Source organism: Oncorhynchus mykiss, chromosome 6 (genome assembly GCF_057628025.1).
Source record: "Oncorhynchus mykiss isolate SJ-2025 chromosome 6, ASM5762802v1, whole genome shotgun sequence".
Classification (NCBI taxonomy): Eukaryota; Metazoa; Chordata; class Actinopteri; order Salmoniformes; family Salmonidae; genus Oncorhynchus; species Oncorhynchus mykiss.
In genome coordinates, this window is record NC_143027.1 from 41,826,301 (window position 1) to 41,851,366 (window position 25,066).

General features: G+C 41.4%; 1 protein-coding gene across 2 annotated transcripts in view; it reads right to left on the bottom strand.

Moving 5' to 3' along the window:
• Positions 1-5,893: 5,893 nt before the first annotated feature.
• Positions 5,894-25,066, bottom strand: part of ghra (growth hormone receptor a) — a 66,656-nt gene continuing 47,483 nt past the window's right edge. For both annotated transcript variants that reach the window (XM_021606524.3, XM_090237952.1), the window contains 6 exons: positions 13,868-14,046; positions 13,396-13,549; positions 13,115-13,205; positions 12,970-13,039; positions 11,474-11,706; positions 5,894-9,219 (listed from right to left, as the gene is read on the bottom strand). In XM_021606524.3, the coding sequence (XP_021462199.2) occupies positions 8,403-9,219; positions 11,474-11,706; positions 12,970-13,039; positions 13,115-13,205; positions 13,396-13,549; positions 13,868-14,046 (1,544 nt within the window). In that variant the 3' untranslated portion in view covers positions 5,894-8,402. The remainder of the gene's footprint in view (positions 9,220-11,473; positions 11,707-12,969; positions 13,040-13,114; positions 13,206-13,395; positions 13,550-13,867; positions 14,047-25,066) is intronic.

The following is a 25,066-nucleotide window of genomic DNA, read 5'->3' on the forward strand; positions in this document are numbered from 1 at the left end:
GAGAAGTATCCATTATTTATTATTTTACACCTAGGGTTACAATACATGATTTTAACCCATTTTATAATAGATTCTCCAAAATTGAAATGTTCCAGGCATTTATATATAAACTCCAGGCGTACTTTATCAAAAGCCTTTTCTAAGTCAGTTATCAATAGCAGACCTTGTTTCCCAGTTTTGTCATAGTGTTATATTGTTTCCAGTACTTGCCTTACATTATCTCCAATGTATCTGTCTGATTAGAATGAATAATGTCCGACAAAACCTTTTTAATTCTACACCCTATACATTTTGCTCGAATTTTTTGCATCACAATACTGAAGTGTAACAACACCTGTTTCAGTAATAATGAAAATCAGACCTTCTTGTTGAGTGTCTGATAATCTACCATGTACATAGGAGTGGTTAAAACATGCTAATAACGTCCCTCTGAGTATTTCAAAAAAAGGTTTGCTATATCTCAACTCGTACGCCATCCAGCCTTGGAGTTTTCCCGGATTTAAAGGCTTTAATTGCGTCAAGAAGTACCTCCTCTGTAATTTCGCCTTCACATGAGTCTTTCTGTACGGCTGTTAATTTGACATTATTAATAGAAAAAAAAATCCAGACAATTAGCTTCGGTTAGACGAGATGGAGATGACTGAAACTAAACATATGCTTAAAGTACTTTGCTTCCCCTTTCAAAATATAATTTGGTGAATCATGGGTGACTCATTTGCAACAAGTTTTCAGAAACAAACAGCAAAATTACATTTTTTTTACAAAACAACATGGCACAATAGAGACTGTGAAATAACACACACACAAACAAACACACACAGACACTAACACACATTATTCTTTAGTTGTATTGTTTGTATATCGTATTTAAAATGTGCGTGACTGTACTTGTCTATCAGTGTATCAGTGTTTTGTTACTTATAGTGTTTTGTGTTTTTGTGTGGACCCCAGAAAGAATAGTTTGGAGAAAGCTCATGGGGAACGAATAAACCAATAAATGTGACCAGTGTTTATTCTCTTTCTTTCCTCATGTTAACACTGTAGCATGTATCACAAACAACCAGTGCCTTACCTCTGAGGCCTAAGTTTGGCCTGTTCACAGCACATATACTTAATGAGTTACGTAATGGGGTCAAGGCATCCTCTTCCACCTATAAAAAGCACCTTCCATCTTCCAGCCTCCAGAACCATCGCTACAGCAACTCATCCCTGTAATGGAGCTGAATGACCATTGAGAATGCTCCTCTGAAAAAGTGGAACAAGCAAGCAGAAGCAATAAACGAGGGCAGGGTGGGCAGCTAGCGTGGGCGTAATTGGCCTGAAGATCCAATACAGGGGGGAGTAGTGACTTATGGGTAATTACCTGCAATGTCCAAAGACGCAGAGCTGTGAGAGGCTGGCTCTCTGATCGAATCAGCCCCACACTGTGCAGCAGAGTACACAGGCTTTGTCTAATTGGCCGATCTGCTTTCCCCACGACACAGGGCTGCTTCCAGGACGCTTCCTGGTCCACTTAGTCACGGAGAGAGACACACACAGATGCATGGACAAATGCACACACTCTCATAAGTACACACACACACTCTCTCTCTCTCTTTCTTTACTCCTTGCACCGTCACAGTACATTGAGAACTCAACCTAAAGTGTGAAATATATTATTTCATTCTGCATCAGAAGGTTTATTAGTCAATACATTCAGGCCTTAGCGAAGTTAAATTATGCTCCTACTTCATTCTGCATCAGAAGGTTTATTGGTCCATACATTCAGGCCATACATACTTTGTATCTAAACAGGCACTTGTCCATGTTGTTCACATATTGTAGGTATTGTGAGAAATGACAATGTACAAATACGTAACTGACAAAGATAATATATATTTATTGTGTACCTTTTTGAAAGATATTGAACATTAAACAAAAGAGGAAAACAATTCAGAACACGCCAACTTAAGCATGAGAAACCCGTCGAACATCAAGCCCCTTGAACCAGATCCTGTCAAATGATGTCAAGCATGCTGTATAGCCAATATCATCACTAGCCAATCAACGTCAAGCAAACAAACAAAACCTGAGCCAGTGGAACATTTTGCAACTAAAACTAGAGTTTATAATGGACAAACTGAGGTAAATCCCTCCCCGTTTGCTACCATTTTAAGAAACCGTTTAAGAAACTTTTCGCAACAGAAACAGCGTAATGATTTAAAAGTCACTATAGCCCCCTTCCTCGTCTCTCTTTTAATGTCAACATATGAAAATGTTAAGATGTCTTTGACACAAATGACATGGGATTGTAGAAAAGCAAAAGACAATATAGGGTTTAGTTACAGCAAGATATTGGCTTATGTCTTGAAATAATACTTGTACTACTGTATCTATACTGTATGACCATATACAAAATACTCTGTAGGAATGTTTCTTATAGGCTGATCAACACACACATTATCTTATCTTTCTGGTGAATATCAAGGCAATATTGTAAAGAATGTCATTGAAGCTTATTGATAGGTTTCTCCCTGTCCAATTCTTATAAACTCAGCAAAAAAAGAAACATCCCTTTTTCAGGATCCTGTCTTTTAAAGATAATTCGTAAAAATCCAAATAACTTCACAGATCTTCATTGTAAAGGGTTTAAACACTGTTTCCCATGCTTGTTCAATGAACCATAAACAATTAATAAACATGAACCTGTGGAACGGTCGTTAAGACACTAACACTTGGACGGTAGGCAATTAAAGTCCCAGTTATGAAAATCTTAGGACACTAAAAGAGGCCTTTCTACTGACTCTGAAAAACACCAAAAGAAATATGGCCAGGGTCCCTGCTCATCTGTGTGAACGTGCCTTAGGCATGCTGCAAGGAGGCATGAAGACTGCAGATGTGGCCAGGACAATAAATTGCAATGTTCGTACTGTGAGAAGACAGCGCTACAGGGAGACAGGACGGACAGCTGATCGTTCTCGCAGTGGCAGACCACGTGTAACAACACCTGCACAGGATCGGTACATCCAAACATCACACCTGCGGGACAGGTACAGGATGGCAACAACAACTGCCCGAGTTACACCAGAAATGCACAATCCCTCCATCAGTGCTTAGATTGTCTACAATATGCTGAGAGAGGCTGGACTGAGGGCTTGTAGGCCTGTTGTAAGGCAGGTCCTCACCAGACATCACCGGCAACAACGTCACCTATGGGCACAAACCCACCGTCGCTGGACCAGACAGGACTGGCAAAAAGTGCTCTTCACTGACGAGTCGTGGTTTTGTCTCACCAGAGGTGATGGTCGGATTCGCATTTATCGTCCAAGGAATGAGCGTTACACCGAGGCCTGTACTCTGGAGCGGGATCGATTTGGAGGTGGAGGGTGTGTCATGGTCTGGGGCGGTGTGTCACAGCATCATCGGACTAAGCTTGTTGTCATTGCAGGCAATCTCAATGCTGTGCATTACAGGGAAGACATCCTCCTCCCTCATGTGGTAGCCTTCCTGACATGACCCTCCAGCATGACAATGCCACCAGCCATACTGCTCGTCCTGTGTGTGATTTCCTGCAAGACAGGAATGTTACGTGTTCTGCCATGGCCAGCGAAGAGCCTGGTTCTCAATCCCATTGCGCACTTCTGGGACCTGTTGGATCGGAGGGTGAAGGATAGGGCCATTTCCCCCAATGTCTGGGAACTTGCAGGTGCCTTGGTTGAAGAGTGGGGTAATATCTCACAGTAAGAACTGCCACAGATGGTGCAGTCAAAGAGAAGGAGATGCATTGCAGTACTTAACGCAGCTGGTGGCCACACCAGATACAGACTGTTACTTTTGATTTTGACGCCCCCCCCCCCCCCCCCCCCCCCCCCCTGTTCAGGAACACATTATTCCAAATCTGTTAGTCACATGTCTGTGGAACTTGTTCAGTTTATGTCTCAGTTGTTGAATCTTGTTATGTTCATACAAATATTACACATGTTAAAGTTTGCTGAAAATAAACGCAGTTGACAGTGAGAAGGCGTTTCTTTTTTTGCTGAGTTTACAATGTAAAAACAGATTCTGCTATGCATTCATGATAGATAATTCACAGATACTTGATTTAGTCTGAAATTCAAAATATGGACAGGGAAAAACTAAATATGGATATATAACGGGTGTCCACCTACCTTTGGTCATATAGTCTATTTACTTTTTACTCCCACACATTTTCCCTGATATGCAAAAGTACTCGTTTCATGTCGAATGCTTAGCAGGAGAGCAATATGGTCCAATTTACGCACCTATCAATATAACACGTTGTCATCCCTACTGCCTCTGATCTGGTAGAATAATTAGACACCAATACTGCATTTGTAAATTATGTGAGTGTTGGAGTGTGCCCCTGGCTGTCCGTAAATACATTTTAAAAATAAGAAAATTGTGCCATCTGGTTTGATTAATATAAGGAATTTCATGTATAGCATTTACTTTTACTTTGTACTTTTACTCAAGTATGACAATTGAGAACTTTTTCCACCACTGTACATAAGTACATTTAAACTAGATACCTTTAGACTTCTACTCAAGTAATATTTTAGTGGGTGACTTTCACTTTAGTCATTTTCTTTTAAGGTATCTTTACTTTTACTCAAGTATGATCATGTACTTTTTCCACCACTGCACAAATGGTAAACAGATGTCTCGTAAGCTTGAATAGAGTTGTTCTCCGTTCTCTCTTCCTATATCTGTAACTTTTCAAACATCCATAAATGTGACTTGTTTCAAATACAAATACAAATAAATTGTTAAATTACGAGCCTAGTTGGTTTAGCCACAGAAAACGTGAGCAACCTTCTCGCTGGCCATGATTGGCTGAGATAATGAGTGGACATGACGAGAGATGAGTTTGGATTGGTCTGCCATATAGCACGCTTCTGTCTATTTGAGCTGGTCAGTATGTCTAGGTAATCCTGTCTAACACGGCTTTTGTTTTAATGTATCAAGTAGTATAACTGCATAACTGTTGCGCTCCACTTTCTGGAGGACCGAGTTTTGAAATTAGTGGAATTCGAGTATGATAGCTAAGGAGCTGGAGAAACCACCTGTCTCCGGATTACATCTTCAAACTAAGGGCAACCGTGGCATCCGACAGGAGATGGGTCCATCCATGAATCATGATGTATACGGTCTAGCTAGCTACATTATAAGATAGTCTAGCTAGCTTCCTTTATCAGATATTACACGTTTCTATTTTGACAGAAAGTGGTTTTATTTCAAGTTAAAGTGTGCTGTTATCTAGCTAACGTTAGCTGGCTGGCTCGCTAGCTCACGTTATGTGGATGATCTTAATATTTCGTATCTCAGAGCCATTTTCTTGGCTAGTTATAGCCGAATGTTAGCTAAGACAATTTCAAATTTTGCTAAATAAGACTGGTTTGAGCCGGCCTGTCACAAATGTTATACGAGTACTTAAATATTTAAATAATCTGATATCTCTTTCCTTATACTGTATATACACAAAGGCACCTCTGGCTTATTCAGTTTTGTTGCAAAGTTTTAGAATGCTGCAGATAGAAATGCAATGTATAGATAGAGCTGACACTTTTTCATATTCTACTACACAACATAGAATGATGTCTGTTGAAGACAACGCATTTCGATCTCAACCTTCTGTGAAGTTGCACCCTAATGTATAAGCCCGCGGTAAGGCTGCATGCAGGCGGGGAAATGTACCTAACAGCAACATTTCTGATTAGTAACAAAACAAAATACAACACACATAGTTGTTACGGCACTTGTAGATTTCTGTTTCAATGTTTGCATGCTGGTCTCATCAGCAATGGCGGCAGCAGCAGTTCACTTAATCATTTCTCAACGAAGCAGAGAGAGCGAGAGAGAATAGCCTTGCCAGAGAATGGCACACTTGAACAGGTTGTGTTGTGATATTATCTGTTTAAAAACACTTATCATGAATTGTTGAATAGACAACTGAAAAGTGATATTGTCCACGTTGAACTCTGAACTGAACATTCTTAACGTGCCGGCATAATATATGTTTCATATTTACGAATCGTAACGGTCAAGAGCTCCTGTAGGGAACACCACAAAATAGTCACAGATATTCTGCACTTACAGATAGGCTTTCAGTCCTTGTGATGCAGTTTGTACAGTCTTAGAAAAAAAGGTGTTATCTAGAACCTACAAGGGTTCTTCTGCTGTCCCCATAGAAGAACCCTTTGGAGAACCATTTTTGGTTCTAGGTAGAAACCTTTCGGTTTCAAGGTGGCGCAGCGGCTCCCGGGTGGCGCAGCGGTCTAAGGCATTGCATCTCAGTGCAAGAGGCGTCACTGCAGTCCCTGAATCCGGCCGAGATTGGGAGTCCCGTAGGGCGGTGCACAATTGGCCCAGCGTAGTCCAGCTGGAGTAGGCCGTCATTGTAAAAAATAAATTTGTTCTTAACTGACTTGCCTAGTTAAATAAAAGTAAAAAAAAAAACAAGTAGAACCCTTTCCACAGAGGGTTCTACATTGAACCCAAAAGGGTTCTACCTGGAACCAAAGGGTTTTCCTATGGGGACAGCCGAAGAACCCTTTTTTTCCCCCTAAGAGTGTATACGCTGAATGGATCTGACAGAATGTCACAGTCATACACAGAGACAAGACTCTCCAATAATGATGGCCCTGAAAGGTTCACATTCACCTTTAAAGCGCTCCATTGCCTATGAACAAGTATGACTACACTGTACAATGTCCAACACCAAACACATACTCATACATACAGCTGCTCACCCAACCACTGGATCTGATGGTTTCCTTTCGGGATGAAGATGATCTTTCTCCTGATGATACATGTATAATCTGCTGTGTCTACGGAGCGTCTTGTCAATTACTAATGCAGATCAGATACACAAACTAGTACCTTTCCAATTCACCACCAGTTTTTTTTTTTTTTACAACAATGTGTGTGCGTGTGTATATGTCAGCTCAAAAGAAAAGTGGATACGGTCTTTTCCACGTTTTGAAATGGTGTGCATGTATGTGCTTGCGTGTGTGTGTGTGTGTGTGTGTGTGTGTGCGTGTGTGTGTGTGCTTGCTTGCTTGGGCATGTTTGCAAAGTTGGGTGCATATAGAAAACCCTGAGTGTCTAAGTACGTTTCACTACATCAAAAGAGGCTCATTCCACTATCATAAAGCTCAAGCGACAGCACATTAACATTGGCATTGCAGCTGCATTGAGAACCGTAGAAACACAGAGAGAAAGACATATCCTAAGTACCCCTTTACACATTTTCAGTTATTGTCCCTGCAATTAAAATGAAGGCAAAGTAAGTAGAACATACAAAAGCAGTCTTTCCTGTATTGTGAGACTCCAGTCTGTGCTTGTTAATGTCTCATTACACAAGTGAAACATGTTCGCTGTTATGAGCTGCCTATTTATTATGGTAATCAGAGTGAGTTTTCACATTGAGTACAGACAGGTTGTCTAATGGCTGTGTTCAATACTGTGACCTCAGTCTGGTAACGATTCGATGATTCTGCTGCAAGAATTCAAAGCTAAATATAAGCATGAGAATGTGCTACTAAGCAAAATAACGAGGGCTAAATGAACGACAATAGTCACCAATAGTCACTTTGCGCTCATTGTAGTGGTAAGTTTGACAAAACAGCACACTTAAGTGTTCTGTCAATTAATGAGGCGATAACGATGATGTAACTGTGTGTGCGTGTGTGTGATTGTATAAATGTGCTTGTTACTCTCCATTATATTCTGTTACTTGATCCATCTACAGTATAGTTAAGACTTAAGCCAATATGCTACAGTATTAAATATCTATATGTTATATGACATATGTGAGCTTGTTTCTTTACTCACTTCTCTCTGACATTTCTATAATAGATCATAGTAGGAAACATTAAGGTGGGACTGGGTGTGTCTGCAAGGAACATGTTTACATAGCACTTAATCAGTCAAATGATAGATACCTTTAAGTATCAGATAACATACAACTAGAATCATGTCTGAGCTTGTCTGTCTATTTATTTGTGGTGCATAAGTGTATCTGTGTGTAACCTTATATTAGAAATCTGTGCATTTAAAGGTTTCAGACTGTGGGTTTTTGGGTGTCTCGGTCTTAGTCAGACAGAGCACTGTAAGATTTGTTCAACACAAGTCTTCCTTTAAGCTCTGTCAAACCAGAAAGGCCAATTTACTCTTTCCTCAAGTTCCAGTATCACTTATATAAAACCCAAACACAACATCTAAACGTTTCTCTTTCCCAGCTTCCCTTCCATCACCCTCTCAAACAAACACCGTGCCTGTCTGTCCCGTAACATATTTGGTTTCAGGTAGAACAAGACCGTCTTTCTGGGATGATTACTGACTTCCTGGCCTGTGAACTCTGACCTCTATGCCCCAAGGCCTCCTGGGATGTGTTTTTTTCTTTAAGGCAAGAGGTTGCCTAACAGGTCCGGGGTGAGGTACCCTATGGGCATTGTGGGCAGGGGCTTGGAGGATGGTTGTGGGGGGCAGGAGGGGGACCCCTGGGGGGAAGGAGGGTTGAGGAGAAGGCTATGCTGGGAGTCAACATCTTGAACCACAGTGTAGTCCAAAACAGGGGGCAGGAACTGAGCAGGGGAGTTGGGAAGGATGTACAGGGACTGGTAGTCCCCTAGGGGGGTGGTATGCAGGAGATAGGGGGGAGGTGGGGGGAAGGCGTGGTAAACCTCCCCAGGTGAGGAGGGGTCAGGGGTACTGATTTGCCGGCCACTACTCTCTGTCGTGTAGCCCCCAGCCTCAGGATCCACCACCAGCAGCTGAGACTGCAATTTCTTATTTATTCTCTCCTCCTCCTCCTCCTCCTCCTCCCCTTCACTCTCCTCCTCTCCTCCTTCCATCTTCCCAATCTTCTTCTTATCCTCCTCTGTTGTTATAGCATTCTCTGGGGCTCTGACCTGCTGGCCTGGTGAGAGCACCACCCCTCCAGCGGGCATTACATCGCTGACCTGGGCATAGAAGTTTATGTTGACCCAGCTATAAGGGCCTCCCAGCTGGGTCTGGACCAGGGGCCTCTCCCCTCCCTCTGGAGCTTGGAGCCCTGGGCATGGGACATCCAGCACCTCTAGAGCCGGGGGGTTGGAGTGGCTTCGCAGGTTCCCCAGGCAGGGTTCAACTTTTTCAGGTTGGCTGGACAGGAGGGCAGTCATCAACATTAGGGTCTCCTGGTCAGGCAGCTCTGGATCATAGTCATTATCAGGGATGCTGAGAGAGAGAGAGAGCGAGAGAGAGAGAGAGAGAGAGAGAGAGAGAGAGAGAGAGAGAAAGGAGAAAAGAGAGTTACCATTCCAGTTGTCATCGCTACTGTAAGAGCTGCTTCATGCCTCCATAAGAGGCTCCAGTCTACACTTTCCTAATGTACAGCAGCCTACAGCTAGACACGAATGAGCATCCAATCCATCCAACAAGTATACGTTAATGACAGTAGGCCTACAGTTGACTCTTTCGGTTAGAAGCATACATTATTTTGGATTTGTGTGCACATGTTTTAACGGCAAAACATAATTCAATGTTACGTAGGCATAGTTACACTTAGTGCATTTTCCGAGATCTCCAAGATCCAGGATTCGTACAGGGTTTAATGTTCAATGTTCGAAGTCAATTGTTAAATGCTTAATAATGACAAATAACACCAATAAATGTCATTCATGTCAGGAAAGAAAGACGTGTTTTGTGTCACACGATCGGTGAAGACTCCAAGCAATCAACTCATGAATTATGAACAACTCATGAAATAGTGTGTAAACATGTTTTCATTCAATTATTATATTGAATGTCGGCTACCTGTTCTGTATGTGTTCATGTGTGTCAAATTGCCTCGGCTAAGAGGGTGGGCTACCAGCAGTGGTGTAGGCCTAGTGATGAGTAAACGCAAGTAAATGCAATTTGCTCACTTTTTTTCCAGAAAAATGCAGTGAAAGTATAGGGAGTGTTACTTTTTTCACCTCCACCGGCAATCAGAGATTACCCACCAATTTCTTTTTACCACTACATCACTGGCTGCCGGTAGGCCTGTTTGAAATTCATGGTAATACACATTGAAGCCTAGTCATGTAAATTGACCATCCAGTTTTTCCTGGTACAGTTTCAGCCACATTTCAGCTGTCCCGGCTTTTCAGGCTACAAAATAGGTCAATTTGTAAGCAAGATGCATCAATTAAAGATGCACTATGCAGAACTTTCCTGGTTGCAAAAATTCTAATAGTTCGCCTAAATTTCAGTTTTTCTGACAAAACAAGCAAGAATAGTGTAAAGAAACATTGCACCATGTAAACCGCTGTGAAATATATTTTCCATAACCAACAATATTATATTTTCAGATGTTTGAAGCTGATGTACAAAACTGAAAGTAAAAAATGCAAAAATGAAACTTAAGAATGGGAAGCATAGAATAGCGCACATAGAATACCATCTACAGCTTCTTAGACTGGCTTTCAATGAGAAAGACAGACCTATAACACACATTTCTATGTGAATTCGGAGGGTCATCCCCAAAAGTTACATATTGGAGCTTTAATGTAAGCCTAAAAATGAATGACCTTTCAATGTTGAATGAACACAACCAGTCATGATGTTGTCATCTGATTGTCTACCAAATCACTACAGAAAATAGACTACCTGTGCATGTTTGTCCAGTCCAAAATAATTCCAGCATCCAAACTGTATGTACACTCGCCCCATTTGATGATCAAAAATAGACATCGGTTTACAAAACACCAAAAAGTGTACCTAATGACATTCGGCAATTGCCATTGATTATGAACTGATGAATTATGGACAACTCATGAATAGGGTCTAAACTTGTTTTGATTCAACTTATGTAGGCCTATTATATGCATTGTATGGATACGGTAATTATTTTGGAATGGACAAACATGCACAGATAGCCTACTTTTTGAAGTGATTTGTTTGACAATCAGATGAAAACATTATGACTGGTTTATGCCACATTAAAAGGTAATACATTTTTACCTTTAAAATACGTCTTTAGTATTAGATCCCCAAAAAATAAATCTATGCACGCGCACTCAAAAGAGACGCCCCCCCCCCCCCCCCCCCCCGAATGTCACAGTTTAATTCGCAATCTGGTTTCAGCATTAAATATAATTTTTTATTTTGACACACTTTCATTTATTTTACTATGTCAATATGTCATATTTTTTGAAAATGTTTTGGCGCCAGACTGTTGGCAGTTGTCAAAAGAGTTAATGGTTGATAGAGTTGCAGAGTTAATTGAAAACAATGCCATTGTTGATTAGATCATTAATTAGGCTATTTTCTCTTGAACCATATGGTCTATATACTGGAAACTCATGGACAATATGACACAGACATACAAAATGAATACTACTGTATATACTGTATGAATACCAAAAAAAAGTATAAAATTACCAAAATTACCATTGATTATTCCGGTAACTTTGGTAAATGACCAGTAGCTTTGCAAACCTATCCATACCTGAGGGTGTGAGAGCAGCCATGGTTTGTGCAGTGGTTGTTGTGACCCAGGCTCAGCAGTCTCTGTGTGTCCGAGCTCTGGTTGTCCTCCTTCTCCCCAGGCTCAGATTCGTCTGCGTCCAGCTCGGTGAACTCCATCCAGGGCTCGTCCTGGTACAGGTCAGGGGGGTAGGGGTGGAGACCCCCCATGCCACCAACACTCAGGAGGAAGTTCAGCTCATTCAGCTTTCGCTTCTGGATAGGGCGTGGATGAGACAGAGGGAGAGATAGAGGCAGAGAGTGTTTGTGAGGAGGGTATGGGATTGAGACAGAGGTACTTACATGTCTAAGCTCTGAATTCAAGTACTGCAAGCGCTTCAATCATCTTGTACCATATTTCACTGCCAAGCCCTAATTTTTTTTGTTCAAACAAAGCCTATTGTATCAGTATAGCTTGCCCATAGAAATATAATCTAGATTCTATTTCTTTGACTAGATTCTATTTCTTTGAGCGTGCCCTGATCATGTCAATTCCCAGCATATTACAATGTGTTATTTACTGTTCATAGGGACACTTAGACAAGAGCCTGAGATTTAAATTAATAATCATCTGTATTGCGCTCTGTCTGAGCCATAACAAACTTGTTTTCACATACTAAATACACTACATGACCAAAAGTGTGTGGACATCTGCTTGTTGAACACCTCATTCCAAAATCATGGGCATTAATATGAGGTTGGTCTCCACCTTTGATGCTATAACAGCCTCCACTCTTCTGGGAAGGCTTTCCACTAGATGTTGGAACTTGCTTCCATTCAGCATCAAGAGCATTAGTGAGGTCGGGCACTGATGTTGGGTGATTAGGCCTGGCTTGCAGTCGGCGTTCCAATTCATCCTAAAGGTATTCGATGGGGTTGAGGTCAGGGTTCTATGCAGGCCAATCAAGTTCTTCCACACCAATCGACAAACCATTTCAGTATGGACCTGGCTTTGTGCCCGGGGGCATTGTCATGCTGAAACAGGAAAGGGCCTTCCCAAACTGTTGCCACAAAGTTGAAAACACAGAATCGTCTACAATGTAATTGTATGCTGTAGCGTTAAGATTTCCTTTAACTGGAACTAAGGGGCGTAGCCCGGACCATGAAAAACAGCCCCAGACCATTATTCCTCCTCCACCAAACTTTACAGTTGGCACTGTGCATTGGGGCAGGTAGCGTTCTCCTGGCATCCGCCAAACCCAGATTCGTCCTTCGAATTCATATATGACATATGACGGTGCCACGTTGAAAGTCACTGAGCTCTTCAGTAAGGCCATTCTACTGCCAATGTTTGTCTATGGAGATTGTGTGCTCAATTTTATACACCTGTCAGCAACAGGTGTGGCTGAAATAGCTGAATCCACTCATTTGAAGGGGTGTCCACATGCTTTGTATATATAGTGTACTTGATCAAACCTACTCACAAGACAAAATGCACGCGCACACACACATGCATGCACACAGTGTTTTTAGTCTTACCTTAAGCAGTTCTGTGTCAATCCCTTTGATTTTGGGTGCAGGAACAGGAGGCAGAAGAATCACCATAAGTCTGAGAAGAAGAGGGAGAGAGGAGATGAAGATGACAGAAGTGTGTGTGCATTTGTGTTTGTTTGTTTGTCCTCACCTCTGCTGCTGAGAGAAGATGATGAGCATGAGGAAAATGGCCACTCCCACAGCCCCGAAGATCAGGACCAGAGTCACAGTGAACGTGGACTCTAGAACAGGATCATCATCATCATCACCAAATCAATAAATAACAATGATTTAACTATTAGCATTATGTGGTAATCCTACCCTATCCCGGATAAGTGTCTTCCTTGCGCAAGATGGCAGCCATATTTGTTCTTTGTGTAAACAACACTGTCCCTCCTCTCTACCCCAACCCGTGCTGCCCTGACCTCTCACCTTTACTGGGAATCTCTGACACATGGACAAAGATGGCATCACTGAACTCCCCAAAGTTATTGAAGGCCCTCATTGAGCAGTGCACGCGCACCTCATACTCCTCTCCTGTACTAAGGCCGTAGATTGACTTCTGAGTGCCAAACTCATGCTCCAACTGAGAGAGAGCGGGAGACAGAGGAAAACACTTTTGTAAGAGAGGAATACGATCGAAAGCTACAAAATGTTAAAATAAAAGGTTTATGTCTCCCTCTTATACATTAAATGACGTTTTATTTCATAAACACTCTTCTATGCCACAAACACAAACTTGGCTCTGTCGTTGATTGAGGCAGTCAACAACAGGATCTCTCTTCTTGTTATGGTGTCGACAGAGTTTCAGTGTGGTCTAGCACTCAAAACTGCAGAGGCCGCTGGGTAATAGCCCGGAAGTGCAGTCAGGGTATGGGTGTGAGTGTGCCTATGTGTGACTCACCACTTTCCAGTGTGAGCTGTTCCTCCTCCTGAACTGGAGTTCGTACACCAGTGTCAACCATCCAACGGATACGTCTGCCGAGGGCGGAGGTTCCCAGCTCGCCATGATGTCATAGTTCAGGCCCGACCGGCTGACGTTCAACAGCGTCCAGTTCAGGGCCACCGGGGGATCAGGGTGCACTGTCAGAAGCCAAAGGTCAGTAAGGGAGTGCTTAAAATGATTAAAACGCAAAAAAACTATTGTGATTGTGATGTATTGTCTTTGGGAAATAAAAATAGACATGGTTGTAAAAAAGGTAGCATTAATATTTAATTAAATACAGAAATCTGTAAGCGGCTTAACTTAGCCTGTCCCGCGGCTCAACTAACCCATACTCCAAGCTATGTTTTCAAAACTGTAATGTTGACATGAATTCGGATTATTTCCAGGGATACACAAAATCCTGAAATAAATGTAGATATCTTTGTTAGAAAGAATACTATATTTCCCTAAACAACAAGATGCTGAAGGCAATAAATGTCTTTGTTTACCCTACTCTCCCCTATATGAATGACTAGTTACTAGTGACAGGACTTTGGGTGTATCTTAGTCCAAAATGGCTTCTTGCTCCTTATGCATTATCCACTGACTAGAACGAAGTGGACCAGTGAACCAATATATCATGGTTTTCACTATAGACCTCAATTAGTTTCATCATGTGTTTTCGAGTTGGGCTGGAGTAAAAGTGTGTACTCCCTGGGACTCCCAGGACCAGAGTTTCAGTCGATAGACTAGAGGTTCCAAACTGCATTCAGCCATTGGTCATTTTTTTTCTTGAGAGGATGGTCAAGATAATAACAAATCATTTTGGAAAGAAGCCCAAACAGATATAGTAGTTCACAAAACATAATCATTTATTACATTGGCATACGATAACATACCGTGCCTTTTGAAGGTATTCACACCCCTTGACCTTTTTGTTGTTGTTGTGTTACAGCCTGAATTTAAAATGGATTCAATTTAGATTTTTTTGTCACTGCATGGCCTACGCCAGCGCTTAATTTGTGCCAGATCCTGCCGGAACAGGATCCGGCACCTCTCAATATTGGGCTGTTTCATCCCGGGACCCATTTGCTAGGATCCTATACCTCTTATGGCATGAAACATTATTTTCACTGTTTGCAATGTAAACATTTTAATAAAATCAGAGTTAATTCAATTTGTCTCCTCTGTATCTTCCTGCCCCGTAAAAAATGTAAAGTGAAAACGTGCCTGATATTGATTGTTGGGCCGGCCCGGGTTTACGGTTTGCACACAATGTTGACTATAGACCAACACATGGCCATTGCTGTGGTGAGAGAGAGAGAAGATCCTGTATCTCTCACAGAACTAGAATGACATTTACTTTCTCCTTCTTTCTGCTCTGATAGACATGAGCCAACTCTCATTTCTCCAGCGTTGCACTTAATTTATTTCCTTATAGAATCACAGCCACGAGAAGGGTGCTGGAGGTGCCTTGATAAATTTAAATACATTTGCCAAAGATACAGAACTCCTGTTGTCTGTTCAGAAAGAAAGACCAGGAGTCGGCCTATAATTTAGTTACAGAGGATCAATAGCTTTTTAAAAATATATATAGCCTACAGTAGCTGTGGATTGTGTGTAGCCCAATCACAAGGCATGACTACAGTCTGGAACACGTGGCAAATCTGTCAGTGAACAGCATGTGGCCAAAACAGGCCTTTCGCAAATATTTCAAATACAATTGTGGGAAAACAAATTGTTGGGACGCAAAATAGATTATGCTGAAAAGAGAAGACTAATCTGTCTGTAGACTACCAAATATGTTCTCAACTTCAAAATAGGCCTATTGAGCGAACAGTAAAACGAGAGAGATAGGCTTTTGGCACGAGCGCATCAGCAATCGCTGGTGAGTGAGCTGCACATCATTGGGTGAGAAAGCTTTCTCAGGACTATAATTTCCTCCTCATATTATACTACATGTGTGTCTCCACACACTTAAGCATAGGCTATTGATTTATTCATGACACAGTCGTTTCTATTGATCTCAGATTCTCAGTTTGTCAGTGTTATCATTGTCAGTGTTATCATTTTGATCTTTTGTGAGTAATAAAAGAGATTCTTCTAAAGTCTCCATACATCTAAAAAGATGTAGAATTGCATGAAATGCATTTATAAAAAAGGCAAAAAATGTGTGCAAGTGCCTCTGCTCTACCTCTCTATGCCAGCATGCAGAAGCGATGATGATGCCTGCAATGCATTATTATTATTATTTTTTTTTAAAGCCCCGAGGTCGCCCCCCTCTCGGCTCACTGTGTGCAATAATAGTGTTTAACATGACACAATTATAATTTAAAACATAGATCCAACCACAACAACCAAGGAAGTTTTCCAATGTCTCGCAAAGAAGGTAAATGTGTATAACTTTACAAAAGCAGTCCTTGAATATCCCTTTGAGCATGGTGAAGTTATTAATTTCACTTTGGATGGTGTATCAATGCACCCAGTCACTACAGAGATACAGGCGTCCTCCCTAACTCGGTTGCTGGAGAGGGAGGAAACCACTCAGGGATTTCAACATGAGGCCAATGGTTGTGATAGGAGAAAACTGAGGATGGATCAACAACATTGTAGTTACTCCACAATACTAACCTAATTGATAAGAGTGAAATGATGGAAGCCTGTACAGAATAAAATATTCCAAAACATGCATCCTGTTTGCAACAAGGCACTAAAGTAATACATTCAAATTCATTCTATTTTCCTGAATACAAAGTTTTATGTTTGTTGCAAATCCAATAGAACACATTACTGAATACCACTCTTCACATTTTCAAGCATTGTGGTGGCTGCATCATGATCGACGAATTTGGCCCGCAGGCCGACAGTTGGGGAACCCTGCTATAGACCATGTCTATCACACCGTCCACCTTACATCAGAAGAGCATGTCTGAAACTTGTGTCCCTGCCAGTGTACCAGTGTCCACTAGTCACTTGGCGTAAAACCTCCCTTAATAACAACACCTGCTGTGGTCAAACATTTTCAGAATTTCTGTTCTGACGGATCATTATCCCCCCTTCTCCTTCTGTCCATCCCTGCTTTTATTCTTCTTGGAACAACTGGTGTCTGGTAAAAATGTCCTACATCCCCCGGCTATTGTCGGTCTCGCATGCTGATAGTCGTCTTCTGCCCTTGGAGGGGGAAGGGATGGAGGCAGATGTTGCCGTGCATTTGTAACATTGAATTATTTTTCCTACTGTGTCTCTAATATGGATACATATTCCCATTGTTAGGGATAGCACAGACCCACAGAGGTCCAAATTACAGTGCATTCGGAAAGTATTCAGACCACTTGCCTTTTCCACATGTCGTTAAGTTACAGCCTTGTTCTAACATTTTTTTTTTTAAACTAAAATACCTTATTTACAAAAGTATTCAGACCCAAGGGGCTTGAATACTTTTCCAAACTGTGGGACCGTCTAACAGTGTGTTGGTATGGTCTGATATATTACCAACATGTAACAGGACATTGCTGTTCTTCTGCTGTTTCTGGCTGAAATTGATGATTGGCCAGATAGGCCTTCCTAGAAACCTGCCCCTTGTACTCCCATCATCAGTAATTAACCCCTCGCCCCATGACAAATATTTTAACAGTTTTCACATTTAAATGACATAATTAGCCAAAATCTCCAAAGCTTTTACATAAAGTCTAAGCTTTTTTGCATGGAGTCAGTTTTCATTGTTTTTAAACAAGTAAGCTACTAAGCCAGCAAACCGCAAGCGAAGTCCTAGCTCTCGAAAACCCTTATTATCCGTAGGGTTTTCAGCGCTTAGCGTCGCCCACGGCTGGCTGCATGTGAACTACAATTCCGACGCTGGGTTTTAACGTTTAGAAACGTCAGTAATCATCGCTTACGAAACAGTTTTCTAAAACATATGCTGATATGCCCCTTACCTTTCATATCAGCGAGAAAGAATCTTTAAAAAAAAAAAAAAAATCACTTACAGGTAACTGTAACAGTTTTGCACAGATCCATAAGCTGTGTGTGCCTCAAGTTGACAAACTACACTTCCACCCCAGTTACACTTACAGGTGTTTCGGAGCACGCATGATAGCTAATTAGCCTATGTCTTCTGTAAACAAGCAGTGTAATATGGAGATAAGGTGTGTAGTAATTTAACCTTTTTTGAAATTATTATTTATCACTGATACGAAAGGGATCTTAAAACTCCCCCAGGCCAGAAGGCAATATCATCAATAGACACTGTTAACTACTATTAATGGGTTAGCAAAGTCCCTCTGTTCGAATGCAAACAAGCTGTGCGATGACTCAACAACCACAAATGACAAGAAATTGAGAATGATGAATGTAGACTCTCCACAAGCATTCAAAGTTCGGAGGATACCATCACTGACAAAAGTGGCCGCTGACATCAGAGAGAAAATGGAGTTTATTCGAGAGGAGCTTAAAAAAACACTTTGAGGAGTTGCTCGACCAAGTCACTAACCTAGAAGCGGACTTGAAAAAACAACCCTCTTCCCTCAGTGTTTCTATCAGACTCCGAGGTTAGTGATCTAGGTACCCGACTGAAAGTTCTAGAATGTACTCCCCATGCGTGCGCTGACACATACAAAGAAAACAAAGTCAACCTGAACACCGAAATGTATTATTAAAACATGAGCTGAAAATGAAGGTCATAATGTGTGTGACTTCAGAAAGAAAACAATCACACAACGACAGACCAGGAGTTATTATTGACAAATTAATCTATCCTAAACACAAGGAAGCTATTATAAATGTCTTAAAACAAAAATATGCACAAATCATCTTAATTAGCATAATAAAACAACTCCCATAAAAATCTGTCCGTTTAAGCTAGAGATACAAAAGTATGTGGACACCCCTTCAAATTAGTGGATTCGGGCTATTTTAGCCACACCCATTGGTGACAGGTGTATCAAATCGAGCACACAGCCATGAAATCACCAAAGACAAACATTGGCAGTAGAATGGCCCGTACTGGAAATTTCAGTGACTTTCAACGTAGTACTGTCATAAGATGCCACCTTTCCAACACGCCACTTAGTCAAATTTCTGCCCTGCTAGAGCTGTCCCGGTGAACTGTAAGTGCTGTTATTGTGAAGTGGAAACGTCTAGGAGCAAAAACGGTTCAGCTGTGAAGTGGTAGGCCACACAAGCTCACAGAACAGGACGGCCGAGTGCTGAAGGGTATAGCGTGTAAAAATTGTCTGTCCTCGGGTTGCAACACTCACTAATGAGTTCCAAACTGCCCCGAAGCAACGTCAGCAAAATAACTGTTTGTCGGGAGCTTAATGAAAAGGGTTTCCATGGCCGAGCAGCCGCACACAAGCCTAAGATCACCATGCACAATGCCAAGCATCGACTGGAGCGGTGTAAAGCTCGCCGCCATTGGACTATGGAGCAGTGGAAACGCGTTCTCTGGAGTGATGAATCACGCTTCACCATCTGGCATTCCGATGGACGAATCTGCGTTTGGCGGCGGATGCCAGGGGAATGCTACCTGCCGAATGCACAGTGACAGTTTTTCCCTGCCAAGAACTTTACTTTAACTTGAGAGTTTGTCTCTATCCTTTGTTCTTGTTGTATTGCATACTTTACAGTCATGTTTTTCCCATCATATTTTAAATAACTTGTAGAAAATACACTTTATGTCATTGTCAAGAAGCATTATGACCATCCTGTGTCACTTTACTTGGACTAACAAAACACTTTATGACATTGTCAAGAAGCATTATGACCATCCTGTGTCACTTTACTTGGACTAACAAAACACTTTATGACATTGTCAAGAAGCATTATGACCATCCTGTGTCACTTTACTTGGACTAACAAAACACTTTATGACATTGTCAAGAAGCATTATGACCATCCTGTGTCACTTTACTTGGACTAACAAAACACTTTATGACATTGTCAAGAAGCATTATGACCATCCTATGTCACTTTACTTGGACTAACAAAACACTTTATGACACTGTCAAGAAGCATTATGATCAACACCGGCTGGAATGCGCTTTTAACAAAATCAGCATTCAGGATTAGACCCACCCATTGTATAAATGCCCTTATATCAGTCATGAGTCAAAAAGAGACGGTCTTGTCCCGCTCCTGAAATCTGCTCCTGCATTCATCCCAGTCATCAGCAATAGAGCATTGTGGTAGGTGCATGTTATACATCACTGTGTGCACAATTACAATGATCATTTAACACAGTCAATTAAAACATTTTTTTTTTATATAACATAAACATACTGTTGACACCTAGGCTATGGTGTGATGGAATGTTTTGCCATGTGTGGTAGGTAGTGGGTTTTGGCACTCTTGTGTAGGTGCCATAACCAGCCATAAAATAAAACAATACATGTCACACCAGGTCTAAATATACGTTACGACAGTGTTATGATCATATAACAACAGATTATGAAAAGTTATGTTTCCTGTTATAACATATTCTGACATGGTTTTGACCGTGTCGTTACGTGTTATGACGCTGGGTGTCAAGTAAAGTGTAATACCATTCAAATAAAATCGACCAACACAAAAAAAAATGAACACAAGAAAGCTGTAACGGACAAAAACGCTACGCTCCCAAAAACAAAGATGTACAAGAGGGTGTACATTAATCATGCCACCAGCAGCGAGCTATTGAGTCGAGTTTCCAAGACATCATAAAGGAAATGGGCACAGAGAAGCTCGCTGCCAGGGGAGGGCAGGTTGTGAAGTCTACACGCCGCTCCCCGATGTTAGGTCACATGTGGGTTCTAGAATGTACAGCGCTGGAATATTGACATGTCACAAGGCCCGTTCTCATTGTTTACAGCACCTTGGGCTGGATGTAGTTGGAGTGGCAGAAGCTCATTTATAGTACATTGGAAAAGTATTCAGACCCCTTGACGTTATCCACATTTTGTTACGTTACAGCCTTATTATAAAATTAATTAAATAGTCCCCCCCCCCTTAATCTACACACTTTACCCCACAATGACGAAGCAAAACAGCTTTTAGGAATTTTTGGTCATTTATAAAAAAATATATATGTATATCACATTTACTTAAGTATTCATGTCAACTTAGAACTAAGAACAGATATAGCCCCTGGTACACTCCAGACTTCATTGCCCTTGACCAGCACAAAAACATCCTGTGGCGTACTGGATTAGCATCGAATAGCCCCTGCGATATGCTACTTTTCAGAGGAGTTAGGAACCAATATACACAGGCAGTTAGGAAAGCAAAGGCTAGCTTTTTCAAACAGAAATTTGCATCCTGTAGCACAAACTCGTTCTGGGACAATGTAAAGTCCATGGAGAATAAGAGCACCTCCTCCCAGCTGCCACCTGCACTAATGCTGGGACACACTGTCACCACTGATAAATCTACGATAATTGAGAATTTCAATATGCATTTTTCTACTGCTGGCCATGTTTTCCACCTGAATACCCCTATGCCGGTCAACAGCTATGCACCCCCCACAGCAACTTGCCCAAGCCTCTCCATTTCTCCTTCACTCGAATCCAGATAGCTGATGTTCTGAAAGGGCTGCAAAATCTGGACCCCTACAAATCAGCTGGGCTAGACAATCTGGACCCTCTCTTTCTAAAATGATCCGCCAAAATTGTTGCAACCCCTATTACTAGCCTGTTCAACCTCTCTTTCGTATCATCTGAGATCCCTAAAGATTGGAAAGCTGCCGCGGTCATCCCCCTCTTCAAAGGGGGAGACACTCCAGACCCAAATTGCTACAGAGCTATATCTATCCTACCCTGCCTTTCTAAAGTCTTCGAATGCCGAGTTAACAAACAGATCACCGACCATTTCAAAACCCACTGTACTCTCTCCGCTATGCAATCTGGTTTCTGAGCTGGTCATGGGTGCACCTCAGCCACGCTCAAGGACGGTTCTGACTTAGAATATGTGGACTAGAGGTTGACCGATTAATCGGCATGGCCGATTAATTAGTGCAGATTTCAAGTTTTCATAACAGTCGGAAATCGGTATTTTTGGGCGCCAATTTAATTATTTATTTATTTACACCTTTATTGAATCTTTATTTAACTAGGCAAGTCAGTTAAGAACACAATCTTATTTTCAATGACGGCCTAGGAACGGTGGGTTAACTGCCTCGTTCAGGGTCAGAAAGACAGATTTTCACCTTGTCAGCTCGGGGGATCCAATCTTGCACCCTTACAGTGAACTAGTCCAACGCAATAACGACCTGCCTCTCTCTCGTTGCACTCCACAAGGAGACTACCTTGGCTTACGCAAATGCAGTAAGCCAAGGTAAGTTGCTAGCTAGCATTAAACATATCTTATAAAACACAATCAATCATAATCACTAGTTAACTACACATGGTTGATTATATTACTAGATATTATCTAGCGTGTCCTGTGTTGCATATAATCTGACTGAGCATACAAGCATACAAGTATCTAAGTATCTGACTGAGCGGTGGAAGGCAAAAGCAGGCGCGTAAACATTAATTCAAACTGCACTTTTGTGCGTTTTGCCAGCAGCTCTTCGTTGTGAGTCAAGCATTGCGCTGTTTATGACTTCAAACCTATCAACTCCTGAGATGAGGCTGGTGTGACCGAAGTGAAATGACTGGCCAGTTAGCGCACGCTAATAGCGTTTCAAACTTCACTCGCTTTGAGGTGGCTGTTGTCGTAGTGTTGCTGGTTCGAGTCCAGGGAGGAGCAAGGAGAGGGATGGAAGCTATACTGTTACACTGGCAATACTAAAGTGCCTATAAGAACATCCAATAGTCAAAGGTTAATGAAATGCAAATGGTATAGAGGGAAATGGTCCTATAATAACTACAACCTAAAACTTCTTACCTGGGAATATTGAAGACTCATGTTAAAAGGAACCACAAGCTTTTATATGTTCTCATGTTCTGAGCAAGGAACTTGAACGTTAGCTTTCTTACATGGCACATATTGCACTTTTACGTTCTTCTCCAACACTTTGTTTTTGCATTATTTAAACCAAATTGAACATGTTTCATTATCTACTTGAGGCTAAATTGATTTTATTGATGATATTAAGTTAAAATTGTGTTAAAAAGTGTTAATTCAGTAGTTGTAATTTTATTTATGACAAATACATGTTTTAAAAAAATATATATATATACAGTGCCTTGCGAAAGTATTCGGCCCCCTTGAACTTTGCGACCTTTTGCCACATTTCAGGCTTCAAACATAAAGATATAAAACTGTATTTTTTTGTGAAGAATCAACAACAAGTGGGACACAATCATGAAGTGGAACGACATTTATTGGATATTTCAAACTTTTTTAACAAATCAAAAACTGAAAAATTGGGCGTGCAAAATTATTCAGCCCCTTTACTTTCAGTGCAGCAAACTCTCTCCAGAAGTTCAGTGAGGATCTCTGAATGATCCAATGTTGGCCTAAATGACTAATGATGATAAATACAATCCACCTGTGTGTAATCAAGTCTCCGTATAAATGCACCTGCACTGTGATAGTCTCAGAGGTCCGTTAAAAGCGCAGAGAGCATCATGAAGAACAAGGAACACACCAGGCAGGTCCGAGATACTGTTGTGAAGAAGTTTAAAGCCGGATTTGGATACAAAAAGATTTCCCAAGCTTTAAACATCCCAAGGAGCACTGTGCAAGCGATAATATTGAAATGGATGGAGTATCAGACCACTGCAAATCTACCAAGACCTGGCCATCCTTCTAAACTTTCAGCTCATACAAGGAGAAGACTGATCAGAGATGCAGCCAAGAGGCCCATGATCACTCTGGATGAACTGCAGAGATCTACAGCTGAGGTGGGAGACTCTGTCCATAGGACAACAATCAGTCGTATATTGCACAAATCTGGCCTTAATGGAAGAGTGGCAAGAAGAAAGCCATTTCTTAAAGATATCCATAAAAAGTGTTGTTTAAAGTTTGCCACAAGCCACCTGGGAGACACACCAAACATGTGGAAGAAGGTGCTCTGGTCAGATGAAACCAAAATTGAACTTTTTGGCAACAATGCAAAACGTTATGTTTGGCGTAAAAGCAACACAGCTGAACACACCATCCCCACTGTCAAACATGGTGGTGGCAGCATCATGGTTTGGGCCTGCTTTTCTTCAGCAGGGACAGGGAAGATGGTTAAAATTGATGGGAAGATGAATGGAGCCAAATACAGGACCATTCTGGAAGAAAACCTGATGGAGTCTGCAAAAGACCTGAAACTGGAACGGAGATTTGTCTTCCAACAAGACAATGATCCAAAACATAAAGCAAAATCTACAATGGAGTGGTTCAAAAATAAACTTATCCAGGTGTTAGAATGGCCAACTCAAAGTCCAGACCTGAATCCAATCGAGAATCTGTGGAAAGAACTGAAAACTGCTGTTCACAAATGCTCTCCATCCAACCTCACTGAGCTCGAGTTGTTTTGCAAGGAGGAATGGGAAAAAATGTCAGTCTCTCGATGTGCAAAACTGATAGAGACATACCCCAAGCGACTTACAGCTGTAATCGCAGCAAAAGGTGGCGCTACAAAGTATTAACTTAAGGGGGCTGAATAATTTTGCACGCCCAATTTTTCAGTTTTTGATTTGTTAAAAAAGTTTGAAATATCCAATAAATGTCGTTTCACTTCATGATTGTGTCCCACTTGTTGTTGATTCTTCACAAAAAAATAGTTTTATATCTTTATGTTTGAAGCCTGAAATGTGGCAAAAGGTCGCAAAGTTCAAGGGGGCCGAATACTTTCGCAAGGCACTGTATATATATATATATATATATATTTTTTTTTATTTTTTTTTACATCGACCGATTAATCGGTATCGGGTTTTTGGTCCTCCAATAATCTGTATTGGTATCGGCGTTGAAAAATCATAATCGGTCGACCTCTAATGTGGACAACTACAAATACCTAGGTGTCTGTCTAAACTGTAAACTCTACTTCGAGAGTCACATTAAGCATCTCCAATCCAAAATTAAATCTAGAATCGGCTTCCTATTTCACAACAAAGCATCCTTCACTCAGGCTGCCAAACATACCCTCGTAAAACTGACCATCCTACCGATCCTCGACGATGTCATCTATAAAATAGCCTCCAACACTCTACTCAACAAATTGGATGCAGTCTATCACAGTGCCATCCGTTTTGTCACCAAAGCCCCATA